General features: G+C 27.9%; 1 protein-coding gene across 2 annotated transcripts in view; it reads left to right on the top strand.

The window, feature by feature from the left end:
• LOC113376434 (neural/ectodermal development factor IMP-L2) overlaps positions 1–17,995 on the top strand; it is a 64,852-nt gene that overhangs the window by 16,907 nt on the left and 29,950 nt on the right. For both annotated transcript variants that reach the window (XM_026616339.1, XM_026616338.1), the window contains exon 2: positions 7,910–8,045. In XM_026616339.1, the coding sequence (XP_026472124.1) occupies positions 7,913–8,045 (133 nt within the window). In that variant the 5' untranslated portion in view covers positions 7,910–7,912. The remainder of the gene's footprint in view (positions 1–7,909; positions 8,046–17,995) is intronic.

Here is a 17,995-nt window from a genome sequence, read left to right as displayed (position 1 = left end):
ACTCGTTTCAATGTAGAAAGAATATATTCACATATTCGTATTATTGGAATACAATTTGATGGTCATTCAAGTATTTTATAAGTACACAATTTAATTACTTCACCATTGAAAAAAAAACTATCTTTCTTAATTTAAGTAAGACCTGCTAGAAAAATAAGAATTCTCATAACACTAACTATGAGAAACTAACACTATATTGATCTCAATTCAGATAAATGTACGAATTTATTGAAAATTTTAACTTGTAATATTCAAGGTTGGGTCTTGCTATAATACATATGAGCAATTATATACACACATATATACATACATACATACATATATACAATATACATGCATTGTTATGTGTGCCATACAAATATAGCAAATATAATTCATTCGTAATATGTATGCCACATAATAATTCTGTTCAAAACGCCTGTGGCCCTTGAAATGGTAAATAATAATTTCAATAAATATATTGCTGCAAACTAAAGTATTGATACTTTAAAACCGAAGGCTAATTGTCCCACTTATTTTCAAAGCGAAGAAACGCAGAATCTTTTCATAATTTCATCGTAATGAAAATGCAGTTATTCATAAACGTTTCGTACCAAAAACAACGTTTTCGCAAACATCATAATTAAAAATAAATATAAAAATGCAGATTTTTTGAAAACTTGCAAGTCGATAAAAAATGCACATTCTTTCATGCTTCGTTTTTACGTACTCTAGGAAATTGTTGGTTCCATTAACTAATAGCGTTAATTTCTAATCATACGATATAATAGTTTCTTCTCAGAATAAATTGCAGACGTTTTGAATTTCACTCCTAGTTTAGTCTGTTGCTAAAATGCTTGGTAACAGAAAAATGACAAATAGCTAAATTTCGTGGTAATTGGAATTTGAGACATTAGATCACGTTTGCTTTTAAATTTACATGGTGTAGGTAGTTGATGATAAACTAATTATCTTTGAAATAAAATCTTTGAAATAAAATGACATGTACTGTAAATGAAATGAAAATATGTGTTGATATTTTTCTTACAAATAGTGCTTAATTTTTAAAACTCAAATTGTCTGTAAAATTATTTTTCTAAATTACAAGAGATTTATCTCGATTATGAGTTGATAATTTCATAAATTTTTTTGTCAAAAACTTTTATATGGAACTAGCAAACCGGGCGAACTCCGTTTCACCACCAGATGGTTTCAATTTATGTAACATTTCGTTTCGTGATTGAAAAATGAAGAAAAAAATTGCCTGCTGTTGAAATTGAATAAAAATTTGCACAATACACGTGATTGATTTGATGATTTCCAATTGAAATATAAGGAAATGAATAGCTTATTTTTTCACTTTTTTGCACAATTTCACAGTGAACACAATGCCGGTTTGTCACATGAAATTAACTGAGCAGAGAACAATGAGTAGCTGTCAAACAAATGAGTAGCACTCAAACAAAAAATATTAGTTTGTAGTACATACTAAGTATCAGAGATAACGCTGTATGAGAAAAAACTAAAAGTGTTTTCCGCTTTTCTGTTGAAATCTTTCTTGAATTTTCTTCGCTATAAACCTCACGGAGTCCGAGACCTTTCCAACGAATGCAAAATCGTAGAAATCGGTTCGTGCGTTCTGGAGTTATATCGTCAGAAAGGAAAACCCGACTTATTTTTATATAATAGAATAACGAACTGTTCTTTTAACTTTTTTGATATAGTGAAACATAGTGGATTTAATCAAAACTAAACTAACTAACGAGTGTACCAATAGTAATTTGAAGTTTGATTCGAATTAATAAATTAAAAGTTATTTTTTTATTAAGAACCCTCCTCTAATCTCTTCAGTTTTATAAGTACGAAGGCATATTTAAAGAATGTCAAAGATTTATATATATTGAATTATTATCATTTTAAATGTTAATATAAAATATAATATGAAATTTAAAATTTAAGTAATTGACTTTCCGTTGGGCGAGTTCTAATAATCGTAAGATAATAAAAAAAAATTATATATCTTTACCTTTCAAAGATTTCTGAACATTTTGGTATACCTTAGAGAAAATTGATTTATGTGTGTGTGTGTGCGAATACAATTTTTTGTCGACGATTGCGGAAACACGGATCAACCGATGTGTATATTCGTAATGATGGGGACACGTGCTGATTAGTTTTTGGCAAAGGCAGGTCCAGTCGTTCCGAACACACGATGCAAAAAGTGCAAAAAATGTCGATACAGTGTTTCAGAGAACGGAGCATCCACTTTAGATAGTTCAAAAAAAAATTGTATTGTTAAAATGAGGAACTGATTAAATATTTTGTGAGGCAGATCTAGCGGTTTCGGAGAACCAATACATAAAAAAGAAAAAAAGCCACTTGGCGGTCAAAAATGATGATTAGATATATGCACATCAAATTATTAGATATTTTATAGAGACTTTAATAATAAATACAAATTTTGTTTACATTTTCAAAATATAAAAAACATCATTTTTTTCGAAAAAGTAAAATTTTTTTCACACATTTCAAGACACGACGCCTTGCACCACTAGTTTCTAAATTAACACCAAGAGTAAAGTATAGAATGTTTCTCTCTAAAAATCCCAATTGTCAAAAAATCTGTATTTTTTACAATAGCAAGATATATAAGTCAAATGCTATCTGATCTGTTCCGATCGATGAATGAATTTTCCCAGCACTTGCAAATTGTAATAATTGTAAATTGAAACCAATCAAATCGATGTCTCAAATTAGGTTTTTTGACATTGATTTAAATTAATCACCGAAGCAATTCTATCAATGGTTGAAAAGTACGTAATACTCTAATTACTGACGAAATTCGATACAATGCCCTGGCCAAAGTCGAATCAGCAACTAACAGTCAAATTATCGAAAATACAAGAGCACTGACCTGCCGCAATTTCATATTACGTAGCTTAGTTCTGCCGAGAAATTGATATTAAAGAAAAAAGATTTATATATAAAATTTAGACCTTTTAATAAAAAATATATTTAGTTATTGTTAAATTTGATTAATGACAAGTTGATGCCACATTTCCCACGTGTTTTAGCTTATTATTGGTAGAATAAGCTAAAATACTAAATGTATTAATATCATTATAATATAGACCTTCTTATAAGCTTCCGGAAATATCTATTTTTTATTCACTTATAAATTACTATTTTCATCTATAATTATATAAAGATAATGATTATCATTTAGTAAGTATGCTGTTAGTTACTATTTAACAGATGGCTACAAGAAAGCGACCAAACGGTTATCTTTGATATATTTTAAGTTGAAATGATATACTAATTTAAAATTTTAAAAATGTTGATATACATAATTTGTATTTTTGACTTTATATATATAGGGTAAACATACTGAAAAGGAAGCGCCATTTAAAATGAAAGCATTTGTTTTAGAAAAAAAATATATAAGAAAAATATAATGTATTTATTTAAAATTGCTGCAACATATTTTCTTGAGACAAGATAAATTATAATCAAAATGAAAAGAAATAATATTGTTTGTTCATATATTTTTAAATTGCCGACATATCCCGAATCTATTTTCATTGATACACATATTTGATCTTTATTTCCAAGCGGAGATGATATTACTACTACTTGATATGAGGTAGTACGTGATGCAGGATTTGAGCTCGAATTCTTGAGGTCATTTAACATTTGTCCCAAATATACGATATAGAAACAAATTTAATTTGAAAATAATTTAAATTAAAATTAGATCGATTAATTATATTTAGAACTAGATTATTTTATATTGCTTTTTTATTTCAAAGAAATTTTAAATAGGTGTTGGCATAGATAAACAAGTGCAATTGGGTGTTGGTCATTTTGACCAATTACGAAGACACTCTTCAGAAGTTCATTATGTTTGCTCTTCTGAGATACTGATGAAACTTTGCATGGTGATATAGTTGATAGTCAAAACGAATTTCTTAATATATTATAGGCCTATAAGAAGTGTTTTTTTTATTTAAATATTATTTTCATATCTCAGTCAGACAGGGGTATCTGATATGAGAGATCATGAAACAATTTTTTTATTATATATATATACATATCATTTGTCTATTTCATTATACTACAATATAATATTTATTATAATTAAAATGTCTATTCAATCTTCAATTTCCTTATAATATTTCTTTATTTTTCTTTTAAATTTGTCGTCATCATTGGTCATCTTAATATCGTTTGGCAATTGATTAATTTTGGTTTAATTATAAAAATTAAAGGTTTGAAAGTTTTGTGCCATACATATATGTACAGTGTTTTCAATTAAATAGACAACTATATATTAACAATAATAGGGTTACGCGTGTATAAGTGATTAAAATCAATTATAGTCTTTAACTTTGGAATATCAAAAAGTCCCAGATGAGTAATGAAATGGATTTTCACGAACGTATTTACGTGTTAAGCTTTGATAGGCTGAAAAATTTTAATAGTTGAGTTACAATAAGATATAGTTATATAGAATCACTTCTTATAACACGCGCATATATGCGTGTGCGTGTTTCTTTTCCGAACATCGAGTCAAAAAAAAAATAAAACAAACATTTTTTGACGATTACGATGTTTTGGAACTAAGAAGATTCCATAATTGGAAATTTTGATCATTTTTAAATTCATTTACCATTTAAAATTTGACATCATTTTGTAAACCGTGGTAATGATGTGGTAATATTATCAACAATGAATGTTCAAAAAAGAAATGAAATTCATTTTCATACGTCTAAGTGGGTAAGGTTGGCCACCCTTAGGAAACCCTTATTCCTACCAGAAAACCCTAATTTGTAATAGTCATTTTAGTCACCAAATAATTTTCTTTCACCGTTCAGACAATAATTTTTTTGACATAGTTTTAGTTCAGATTATTTTGAGTTAATGAAAAATTTTAAATTTTACTTAATTTTTTTTTTATTAAGGGTCGTCCAACCGTAACACTTTCTTTGTAATTTTGAGTGAATTTTTCTTATTTCAAATTAAATTCTGAATTTTGACTCTCCTACCATAAATCCATAACTCATTAGTCATTTTAGTAGCCCAATCATTTTTATGTAGCTCGATGATGATCAATAATTGACTTTTTTATGAACGTTTTGCATTGAATTATGATAAGACTTCTCTGAGTTTAGTGAAAAGCTTAAATATATTTGGTCTATCCACTGAAACATTTTCAAAACAGTATAATTATACAATATATATTGTATAGTTCTGAATTGGATGTTGACATATTTATTTACAGAGTCGAATTTTTTTCCTAAAATTATTCTAAAATTCATACGTTTCAGCTATAGTCCTAGCCTTCATTCAGTGGAAACAAAGTAAAATTTTCCGTATCAAAAACAATGTCTACCAAAAATCTTTAAATTTTCCCGTATGAAAAAAAGCTTTAAATTTTTTTGAAAACTTAAAAAAAAAGGTTTTTGAGAATATTTAAGTTTTTGAATAAAATTGATTTTTTTTTTAAATTTGAAAATTTTTATATTTTGATTTTTTTTCAAAATTTTGAACTTTCTCAAACAGTAGTGCTACGTGGCTGTTTCTGATAAGAAATAGCGAAGCGCGTAAGCGACGAATAGCAGTCGAACGTATAAACATTGGTGCAAAACCCATAAATATGCCAACAAACTTTACACTTATACTTTACAATCTCTATAAAATATCCTATAATTTGATGTGCATATGTCTAACGGTCATTTTTAACCGCCGAATGGCCTTTTTTGCTTTATCTCTGAAACCGCTGGATTTTCCTTGCCAAAAATTTAATCAGTTCATCAATTTGTCTATGTAGCAAATGTTTTTTGAATTATTGAAATGCTTTGTTTTCTCACAAACCGGAAACTTACCATTTTTGGCACTTTTGCCCCGTATCTTAGAAACTAAGCCAGGCTAGACCTGGCTTGGCCAAAAACTAATCAACATGTTTCCTTATCAAGGAGAAACAAATGTTTATTGAATCATTCAAATCGGTTGGGTTCTCGAAATTGTAGACGAAAATTGGTATCAGCACATACACACACACATACATCCATTCTTTCTAAGGTATTTTTTTATTTTCGATTTTTTTGTGATTACTATAACTTAGCCTATGGGTAGTTAAAAACTAAAATGTATAACAAATGAGTTTAAAAATTTATATGAGATGTATTTCTCTGTATCGTTGTTGAGTCAACATGATTAGATATTGGGAATTAATTATTTTTATTATTGTTTTATTAATAATTATTAGTTATGATGTTCTTTCACACAATTTTAGTGTTTATGATAAATTCTATATTTTTGTGTTTTTCCTGGAATGATGACGCACATTAAGTGTCGAAACGTTTAATATAGAATTTTTCTATATTCACTCCCTTTTTTATTTTGACGATTGGGCTGCAATATATATATATATATATATATATATATATATATATATATATATATAGGGTGGTCCTTAAAATGGTCATTTTTGAATTTCCTTGCTCCCAGGGGCTCAAATGGTACCAAATTGAAAAATTTTGAAAATTAAAAAAAAATGTATTAGGTATAACTTAGCGACAAATGAATGAGTTTTATTCATACATTTGTTCGCCAAATTACATCTAAAAAACATTTTAAAAATTTTTGAAAATTTTTCCATGCTATTTCCATACAAAACTTTGATTGAATTGCGTTCTATCTAAACGTTAATATTAAGAGCTAAAACTTTCAGAGAATTGGAACCTGGAACCATTTGAGCCCCTGGGAGCAAGAAAGTGACCATTTTAAGGACCACCCTAATATATATATATATATATATATATATATATATATATATAGTGTGTGTATAACAATGAAATAAAATTCATTAAACTAATCGACAGCTGATAATAAATATAAATCATTGATCTGTACGTTTCATCTCGAAGACATGCTCCTGCTTTTTCCAAGGTAGAATTTCCAAGTAAAATTTTATCCCCTCTTCCGCCAATCGTTCATCCGCGGTTCGTCTTTAAGAGAAGCCGACCGCCGTGAAGCTATCAGTGTTAAATCCGACCGACAGACATCGACGCAGACCGACAACCGTCGCCGCGCACAACACCGCTCCGGTTCGAAGCCGCGAACATTTTCACGGGGAGGAAAAATCTCAAGTCCACACAAATGTACGAAGAGTATTGCATTATAGTGATATAATTGATATTAGAAGATAACGTGATATAATTGATAAGTGATGTTTTTTTGCTAAAATTTTATGTGGGCAAGCAATTTGTGGTGCAATTCCTTGTTCAGGAAAAAGAGCTTATTTTTACCTTCTTGTCATTTCTATATCGATTCTAAGTAAAGTGGTCTTAAAGTTGCCAGCTAACAAAAAAATTGAGACTTTTTTGAAAAGTAGTAAAAAAATTTTGTATAGGTACAGTGGCGTCGGAAGCAAATTTTTGATGGGCGGGCGAGTTTTTTTTTTTTTTTTTGATACACCATCAAAATTCATGGATGGGCTCAAGCCCACACAGCCCACACGGTTCCGACGCCTTTGTATAGGTATATTTATTTATTACATGAAAGCACTGAAAGTGAGCTTAATAAAATCATTCAAAGCAACTCCTAGCAGTCAGGACTGCTTTAGAATCTAATAATGATGATAACTATAAGTGTACCATAAAAAAATCCATCCTATCTCTTGAATTTGTTTGAACTTCCTCGATCTATGAATCCCTTTCTTTATCAATAAACTCCAGACACCATATTATAGCAATAATTTGATGTTAGTGTCTTATCGCAGATCCAATGATCTATATTACCACAATGAGATCAAAATTGATGATCCATAGACATTAGTAAATACTTTAAGGATTTTACTGATTCATTTTTCTTCGTATTGCATAGCATTAATTACCAGAATGTGATTAATGCAGTTTTTTATTTACAGATAATGGAAACAACGACGATACTACTGATGAGCCTGCAGTTGCTGCTGATGCAGAATCTGTCCAGCGGCGCAAAACTGCCACCAGGGTTTAGGTCGACAAGATTAGGACAAACGGATAATGAACTCCAACCAAATGGTAAGTTTTATACATTATCAAATAAAATTAGTGAGGTTTAAGTATAATTTTCTGTAAGTCTGTGAATGGTTTTTGAATTTGTCAGTCAACGAATGCAAAACTTCTGTAGATGCATATGGAAGGAATGCATTATTTCTCAAATTTGATTTAAATTTGATTTAACTGTTTTACCAACATTGATCTTAACGTAGCTTATTAGCTGTGAAACAAATTTACACTTTTTAAAAAACTTCATTTTCGATTACAATATGTTAAATTCTGATTATAAAGTTTACTGCAATATTTTTAGGTCTGATCAAAAATTATAATAAATTGTGTAGATGAAATTTATTTAGACTTTGCTATATGCTCCTACGTTATTATGACAATTATGTCCAATTAGTTGTCTTAGACTTCTGGTTATTACTTAAATAAATAGAGTCAATTTAAACGCTAATGGTCGTTTAAACGATCGGCAGAGAGACAAATCAAGTCCTGCTGAAATCTTAGAGTATTCAAGTCAAAAAATTCCATATCAAATAAGTCTACAGTTTTTGACTTTCTATTCCTATTCTACAGTTTACCTAACTGCGTATTATGTAGATGTTTATTAAAAAATATTTTAGAAAATTTTTGTCCCGTTAATATTTTCTAGATTTGAAATTTTCCGTTCCATAAAGTGAAGTTCAAATTCTTCCACAAATGTTTGACTGGTGTATGAAGAAGACCAGAAATCATATAAACAGATATCTTGTTCTTTCAAGACGTTATATATTAGAGCTAACAATTGCTCTGTTATTAATTATTTGAAAAAAAAAATCTAATAAACCTTATAAACACTAACAATATTTATCATTGTTTCTAAATAGCATCATTGTTAAGCGACATTATGGATTCAAACAAAACCAAAGTCAATATTCAAAGTTTTCTGCCAGGAAAAATTTTTCTTTGTGTAAGCACTTATCGGAATGCTTCATTAATCAATTTAATAAGTATTTTCAAACTGCCCAATTTTGATTTGCCCATACACATTTTTACATTTGTAATAAAGAAGAAAATTATCAATAACACATTTCAAATAGTTTTTAAATAAAACGTTTTTGAACTTGAACTTCAATCGTTGAAACTTGAGAAAAATATTTTGCAAAGAAATGGAATAAATATTAAGCTCTTATCCGCTTACTATTGCTAGTGCTTTTCTTAAGAATTTTATATTTATATCATGTTTTGTAAATGGTGAAGTAGACTAGGAAAATAGATTTTCATGGAGAGGTTGTTCGGAAACGAAACTGACGTGGGCGCCCTTTGATGCAATATTACAAGATTATTATGTTTATTGGAATTTATTATACAAAACGAATCAAGTGCAAGCAATAATATACTTGTAAAATTTTCTGGAATTATTTTTCTCAACTAAGGTCTGAATATTTTATCAAAGACAACCTTGAAGACGTCCTATGCTAATAAGTGAAGCGAATAGAATGATCTTTTTGTATGCATTTTTCGGATATTCAATTTGGCCGCAGTGATACTGAAAAATGTACTGATTTTTCACTTTTATTTCTATTACGTTACACAAATAAAAAATTTAATATTACCTTCAAATCTCAATTTGTAAAATTAAAATATATATAGAATATACATACTAAAGGTATTTGGCGCAAAATAATAATTAAATTTCTACCGACTGAAACATGTATGATCAATAGTTTGAAATTATTATGGTTATTACAATTATTTAAATTTAGAATATTTCTTAAAATTATTTCTGTGCATTTTTAGTAAATTAATGATTTTCAGAGATAATTTTTAAAACGAATGTGACAATTTTATCAATTTCTTCATAGAATTGGCACAAACATTGAGGATACGGTAAAACTTCTTGGTGATTATGAAAGATCTACGAAAATTCAATAAATAAAACCCTATATTTCATAAAGCAGTAATATCTCATATTATGAAAAAAATGTTATTGAGAAATAATTTATACCAAACTCAAAAAAAAAAATCTATCACTGCCTATCTATTTTAAACACTGTACGTAAAAAAAATATATTTTTGCCATTTCTTTTCCACAAAATTTTATTTTGACTCCTATCAGTGAAGGTTATTGTTGCAAGGGCCACATAGTATTTTTTTATCAATAAATCAGATAAAAACCATGTTTTTGGAAATTATTGTAATACATTTTATAAAAATCGTATGTGTAAAAAGTCAAAATTGACAAGCCTTATTGAAAACTCTGCTTTTATACTCGCTGATTAGTAAAAAAAATTAATGAATTAATTTTTTTTATTGGCCTTGCTTACTTGAAGCATTCAGCCATATCTACAGTAATGTTTTTACATTTTTATACTACCTTTATTATATTACATACTATTTTTATACATATTATGATATCCAATTTTCTTTATAACTGACCTCTTCATTTTTCATTTTTATTCTGACCTCGCTTATTCTCCTAATTTCTAGTTCTATTATATCTCAAATCATCAATTCAAATACTACTTAATTTTAATCTAACAAATCACATGACATTTCTATGCAAATACCAGGAACCGAACCAAGACATGTGAGTCGGGCACCCTACTGACTGAGCTATTCCCGCCATATGAAATTTCTTAGTATTTTTTTTTAAATTGTAGTAAATTACTTATGCGCTTTATTTGAATTTAGAATGAAGAAATTCCAGTGTTTTTAGTGTTCACAATAATTGTAGAAACGTAGGACAATTTATATTTTTCACCATTAATTCTTTTAAAAAATATATGAGTAAATCATAAAAAGAATTAATCTCTTAAATTAAGCATTATTTAATAACCCACACAGACCTTTTATCGAGTATATTATTCATCAAAATGCCTGATATCAATTCAACTAATTAAGTTAATTATCGGTATAACAAGATTACATATCAATCGCAAGTTCTATTGTGTTTAAATTGAGCAAAGCTTCCAAGAACTCTCGAATTATTTTTGGAAGCTTTTGTGATTTACGAACAGAAATATAATCCCGCAATAATATTACTGTTCTTATATTACCGGTATAAGTACATAATATATATAAAAATATACATTTATTGAGAAATTAGACCGAGCCCTGGAAGTTATTTATTCGTTAGAAGTTATTAAGGTCAGTTATTTATAAATGAAATTCATTGAGATAAAAAAGCATAAAGGATATCAATATAATACAAAGGACAAAAATAATATTTTTTAATATTTGATATAATAATGATATAAAATAAATGTATTATTTCTTAACATTTTTGCCATAATATAAATAAAACAATGTTTTATATAATACAAGGTTTTATTTACGAGATTTAGAAAATCATCAATTTTTCCATACTCTCAATGCGTGCACCAATTTGATGAAAAAAATTAAAATTATTACACCATTTAAACAATTTTTAGAGTGTTAATTTGATAAAAAACGTAAATTTTTTCATTGGTTAATTTTTTTTTAAAATATCAAATTTATTAGTACCTACTTTTGCTGTATTTCAAAAATATCACATGGCCAATTGAGGTATACATGATAAAATTTCATTAATAATGATATAAAATAAATGTATTATTTCTTAACATTTTTGCCATAATATAAATAAAACAATGTTTTATATAATACAAGGTTTTATTTACGAGATTTAGAAAATCATCAATTTTTCCATACTCTCAATGCGTGCACCAATTTGATGAAAAAAATTAAAATTATTACACCATTTAAACAATTTTTAGAGTGTTAATTTGATAAAAAACGTAAATTTTTTCATTGGTTAATTTTTTTTTAAAATATCAAATTTATTAGTACCTACTTTTGCTGTATTTCAAAAATATCACATGGCCAATTGAGGTATACATGATAAAATTTCATTAAAAAAAAGTTATATATATATTTTTGAGAAAATCTGAAGTTTTGCATTAGCTAAATTGGTATGACAATTTGATGAAATTTTTGAAATTACTTTTATTTTAAATTAATAAATTAAAATAATTATCTCTGGGTCTAATACGTATTCTACCTTTCAAAATTATAACCTAGTCAATAAACAACAAAATAATTTTTTATCATGCTATAAATGTAATCAATTGTTATAATTTTATGAATTTAAAGATTTTGATTATATATATATAAATATATATATATATATATATATATATATATTAGGGTGGTCCTTCATATGAATATTTTCGAATTTCCCAGCTCCTAAGGGCTGAAATGGTTCCAAATTAATAAAATACAATTCTCTGAAAGTTTTAGCTCTTAATATTAACTTTTAGATAGTGCGCAATTCAATCAAACTTAGTATGGAAATAGCATGCAAAAAATTATATCTAAAACATTTTTAAAATTTTTGAAAAATTTTCCGTGCTATTTCTATACAAAACTTTGAATTGCGCACTATCTAAAAGACAATATTAAGAGCTAAAACTTTCAGAGAATTGTTTTTTTATCAATTTGGAACCATTTGAGCCCTTGGGAGCAAGAAAATTCAAAAATATCCATATTAAGGACCACCCTATTATATATATATATATATATATATATATATATATATATATTCTTGGTAGGAATTTAATTTTTACTTAAAAAAGGACATCTATTGTATATTATATTAAATTCAGAATAAATAACATAGCAAACTAGTAAATTAATTATTTATGATTTTCATAAGATTTTTTTCTAACACGTTTTTAACATTAACAATTTGTATAAATTCAATAATTTATATTATTAATTTGCATAAATAATAAATTAATATCCAAAGTAAGTGTAATAATAATCTATATTTATTTAAAATTTATTGATATTTTAGTGGCTATATAGTTCAATATTAAATTTGTTATTTGCGATTAAAGTTTTTATGAATTGTAAATAAGATTTCGTGCTTTATTTTTTTTGTTAAATTGGGAAAATTTGTTTTAAGGCTAAAGAGTTTATGTTATTCAATAAAATCACTGTATCCTTATTGAAGTACATACACCAAAAGCCAGAAATTACCTGTGATCCCAGTATAACGTAGTAACGTTCAAAATAATTATTTTTTACCATGCCGTCAAAAAAGCTTCACCATAAAATCATCAAAATCGATGAATACCCAAAACAAAATTTTCAACATTGGTTTTATATATCCTTTGACTAACAGTCTTTAGCTCTTCAACTAGTCCTCGCATATGAGATGAAATAAATCATGAATGAAAAAATGACATCCAATCCACACATCTTTTGTGTAATAAAGTGGCAAGAGTCATGTTTCAGTAAGATCGGTTTTTTATCATACATCATAAGAGCAATGTTCTTCGGTACGATGATCCTTGTTGCCAACTGGATTGACGGATGCCTTAGGCTAGGATAGCATTGCGTAATGGAATAATTAATTCGAAAATATGGAACTTGACCATTTGAATTACAAATCCAAGGCCAACGTGAATCTTATAGTTAGATGAAACTCATCAATGCCGAGACATTACCGAGCGATTGTAACATAAGTGACTTAGATGAGTCATTCCGAGAATCTATTACCGCTTCGGAATAGTCGCTTATTTGCACTTTGAATTTATAGTTGACTAATGGCGAATGGTATCGTGCCCTCAGGCACATTGCTAGAACTTCCCGTATTGTAATTTAATTTTTAACTTTCCGTAGGGTAAGTTATAGTAATCGCTAAAAAATCGAAAATTAAAGTTTTTATATAACTTTTCGTTTCAGAGGTTTCGGAACATTTTGGCATACCTAAGAAAAGATGGATGTGTGTGTGCGTGCATGTGCGGATACTTTAATTTAATTACACACGATGCAAAAATTAAAAAAAATGGTAATTCAGTTTTTGAGTAAACGGAACGTCCTATTTCAATAATTCAAAAAACATTTTATTTGTATTAAAAAATTAAGAGCTGGTCAAATTTCTGGGAAGGTCTAGCGGTTTTGGACATGCAGCAAAAATGCAATTTGCTTCGAAAGAATGTTCAATAGTTTCAAAAAATTTCAAAATATTAAAAAAAACAAAATAAAATAAGTCAATTTTCTTAAAAAAGTTTAAAATTCTCAAAAATCTAATTTTCTCAAAGTTTTCAAAAAATTTAAAGCTGTATTAAAGCTTAATTTTTGGTACAGGAAATTCGAGTAATTTGCCTTGAGGCACAATGCCATGCACCACTAGCTTAAAGACATTTTATTAAAAGTTTGAAAATTTTTGAATTTTTTCAAAGCGCCGCGTTGCTGTCTAGCGGTTGAACATTATATATATTAGTACCCATAGACATCTGAACAATATTTGTATTTATCATCAAAATCTTTATAAAATATCTGATAATTTGATGTGCATATGTCTAATGGTTATTTTTCACCACCTAATGGCATTTTTTTAATTTTATCTATTGGATCTCCATAACCTGCCTTCCGAAAAATTTGATCAATTCTTCAGTTCGTCAAGACAAGTAAAATGTTTTTTGAATTATTCAAATTGGACGCTTCGTTCTCTCAAAGACTGAAATGCCATTTTTGGTACTTTTTGCCCCGTATCTTCAAAATGCCAAAACTAGTCAGCACATCTGCCAATCTATAGGAATCATTTTTCATTCAAAGTGGTTGATCTGTGCTCTCGAAATTGTCGACAAAATTTTGTATCCGCACATATATACTACAATGTCCCAAAATGTTCAGAAGACTTGAAACGTACAGAAATGCAAAATTTTTATTTTCAATATTTTTGCGAATACTATAACTTACCCTACGAGGAGTTAATTACGTTCTTAATTTTCAATAACAACATATTCATCCTTGAAGATCTATAATTAAAGTTTTTAAATGCTTATGAGTTTCTACACATTCCTAGGAATTTCAATTCGGTGTGATATTTGATACATGGAACTTTAATTTAATCTTTATTGAATGTTTTACCATCGATTTTCTGTCTGTTGTATCAAAGTATTTTATATGTTTTAATAAAAAATATACTTCATCTCGAATGTTATATTAGTCAAAAATGCAAGAACTACACGGAAACATTATTATTTTAAGCCAATTGGCATTTATTGTTAAGAAAGGAACATAGCTAAAAACACGTCCGCAAACTTAGCACAGCGATGGTGAAAATTGGCAACTCTCAATTTTTTTGCTCCTTTCGTTCCCGATATAAATTAGGGGGGGCAATTTCGGTGCTAACTAAAATTCAAAAACTTGCTTTAACCCTTTCCAGAGAGGTTGCCAACTTTTTTTGGCTGTCCACGCATCATTTTTCAAAAGTTTAAAAGTTGTTACAGAATCTGTGATTTTTTTGCTCTGTAATACAAAAAAAAAAATACATGTAATATTATTTCCAATAGTACAGTCTTTCAATTTATCTGAAAGCATTTACACGGATACGATAACAGCTTCATAGCCTAAACATTTCGAAAAATTTGAAAGTGCTGATAATACATGATTCAGCCATTCTCGAGAAAATTTAAGATAATCTCTAAACATTTATGTAAATTTTTTGCATTTTGAAGTCGAAAAAATTGTTTCTTTGCGTCAGAATTGTTCGAATTGATAATACAACTGGGTCATGAAAAATTCCAAGGTTAAAGATTAAATAATGATTTTTAGCAAGACGAGATTTGTTGAATACTTAATGGAAAACTGAAAATTACTTACAAAAATCACGGAATATCATGGATGCTTGGGAAATATGGATTACCTATTCAACTTTAATATAAAAAAATAATTGACAAATAAAACTCAATAGTCGTTAAAAAAGGGCCAAAAAACGACAAAAATTATAAGATTTTATGCAAAAGAATTACTAGATCGAACATTTTGTAGTTTTTTATTTTGCTCCATTTATCGCAGTTTGACCCCCAATTTTGTCTTTAGATTCGTGTTCAGCGGTGAAAACTACATTGGAAAACATATGTCGCGCACTCAAGACAAGTTTTTGTTCTTTTTTTTAAAGAAAGTTGATATTTTGCAAAACTTCAATGAATTTTTAAGGCAAAATGAAACTATGTCTCAAAAAAATAAGAATATAAAGATTCCATATCATGAGTAATAAACATAGTATGTTTATTTGTATAATTTTGCTCAAAAGTTTATAGAAATTTGTAATTTTTGATTGCTGTTAATAAATATATATAAAAAATTGATACATATTAATAGACATTGATATATAATTGAATCCACATAGTAACAAATAATAGCCACCTATTTACAACCTTTGCAAAAAATTCACAGAATCTACAACAGTTATGCAATAATGAAAATTAAATAGAAAACGTTAACCTATTGTGTTTTTTATTCTAAGAATTTGAAGAATGGTTCGATCGCCATATATGCGTTACTATTACACAGGCAATCCAATTATCATAAGAAAAATGCGAACACTAGTGATGAATTCGCACATCGATCATTTAAACAGAATTCACACAGCTGGGGCGAATAAATCGGGTTTCTTTGAATCGTTTGAATATTCGAATTTCTAAATCTCTGTACCAAAAGTCCGGTCCAGAGGATCTCAAACTATTAAGAAATAGAAATAAACTGGAATTGAAATATAAACTTAAAGCCTCATTTTATTTTCATTGATTTAATTTTTAATTGGGGGACGTCCATTAATCATGTGGGCAATTTCTAAGAATTTTTAGACCTCCCCCTCCCCCTTGGTGATTAATGCATGATGATAGTTAAAATCACCTTGCCCCTATCAAACACAATTTTAGTACCTCGAAAAAAATGTAAAATTTCTGAGTTTTTTTTTAAAAAATCAGATTTTTTTTAAATTGAGGTAAAAAATACATGTGAATCTTACTAGACGCCCCTCTCCTACGTGATATTTCGTGATTCTTTGGCAAACCTCCTTTCCCTCTTTAAGGCTTACGTGATTAATGCCCCCTTGATGAAATAATTCACTTTTTACCTTTGTGAACCTTTTTTAAAATCAAACATGAAATATAGAATTACACGTTTACTAAAAATTGTATTTAAAAATACGATGTTATAGATGCTCACTTTTGAGACTAATACTGAAATTTCGATTCATTTTGATAACGGATTTTGCGTTCAACATTTATGTTTATTTATTATCTGTAATCCTCCAGATTGTAATAGTCTTGTTTCATAATTCTATTCTTAATATCTTCTTTAAAAGCAATCAGAACCTTACGTCATATGAGCTGTTAGGATGAAACTTCTCCTTACTTAGAATTTTTAGATAGTAACCCAGTAACCATCTATATTTGGTGATTTTATTATTAGAATTTAACCTAATAGGGATGACTTTTATTGGTGTAGCAATGTCGGGCAAAAGTATTGTGCCTGTTCTTAATTTTTTTTGTATTTTCACAAATTGTGAAATGACATGTTTTTGCATGTCTTCTTAATAATAAGGAGACCTGCTGATTAGTTTTTGTAAAAGTTGGTCCAGCTGTTTCGGAGATATGATGCAAAGTGTGCAGAAAATGTCAATGAAGTTTTTGTCACAGAACGGAGCATCCGATTTGAATGATTCAAAAAATATTTCACTTCTATTGAAGTAGCGAATATTGATCGATTAAATTTTTGCGAAGATAGATCCAGCGGTTTCGGACATGCAGAAAAAAAGTAATAAGAAATGCAATTTGACAGTAAAAAATTGTCATTAGAAATACGAACATAATTTTATTAAATATTTTATGGAGATTTTATTTATTAATAAGTACCAATTTTATTTCCATTCCCATGGGCTCCGTATAAAGATTAACAATGTTTAAAGTTCCTTGACATTTTTGGCAGTATGTATCAACTGATTTGGATGGGTACCATAAACTTTAAAGAAATTTCAAAATGTTTAAAAAAAAATTATAATTTTCAAAAATCAATATCAGTCAATATTTTTTTAATTTTTTCAAAAATTATTCAAATTTTCGAATTTTTTCAATTTTTTTCAAAATTCTGTCAAATGTTTTCAAACTTTTCCCAAACGTTTTCAAAATTTTCCCAAATGTTTTCAAAAT

This window comes from Ctenocephalides felis, unplaced genomic scaffold (genome assembly GCF_003426905.1).
Source record: "Ctenocephalides felis isolate EL2017-DRISC unplaced genomic scaffold, ASM342690v1 CF-g0.4_SCAFFOLD_01886, whole genome shotgun sequence".
In the NCBI taxonomy this organism is placed as follows: Eukaryota; Metazoa; Arthropoda; class Insecta; order Siphonaptera; family Pulicidae; genus Ctenocephalides; species Ctenocephalides felis.
Note: the sequence above shows the minus strand (reverse complement) of the source record. Positions and strands in the feature narration are given on the sequence as shown.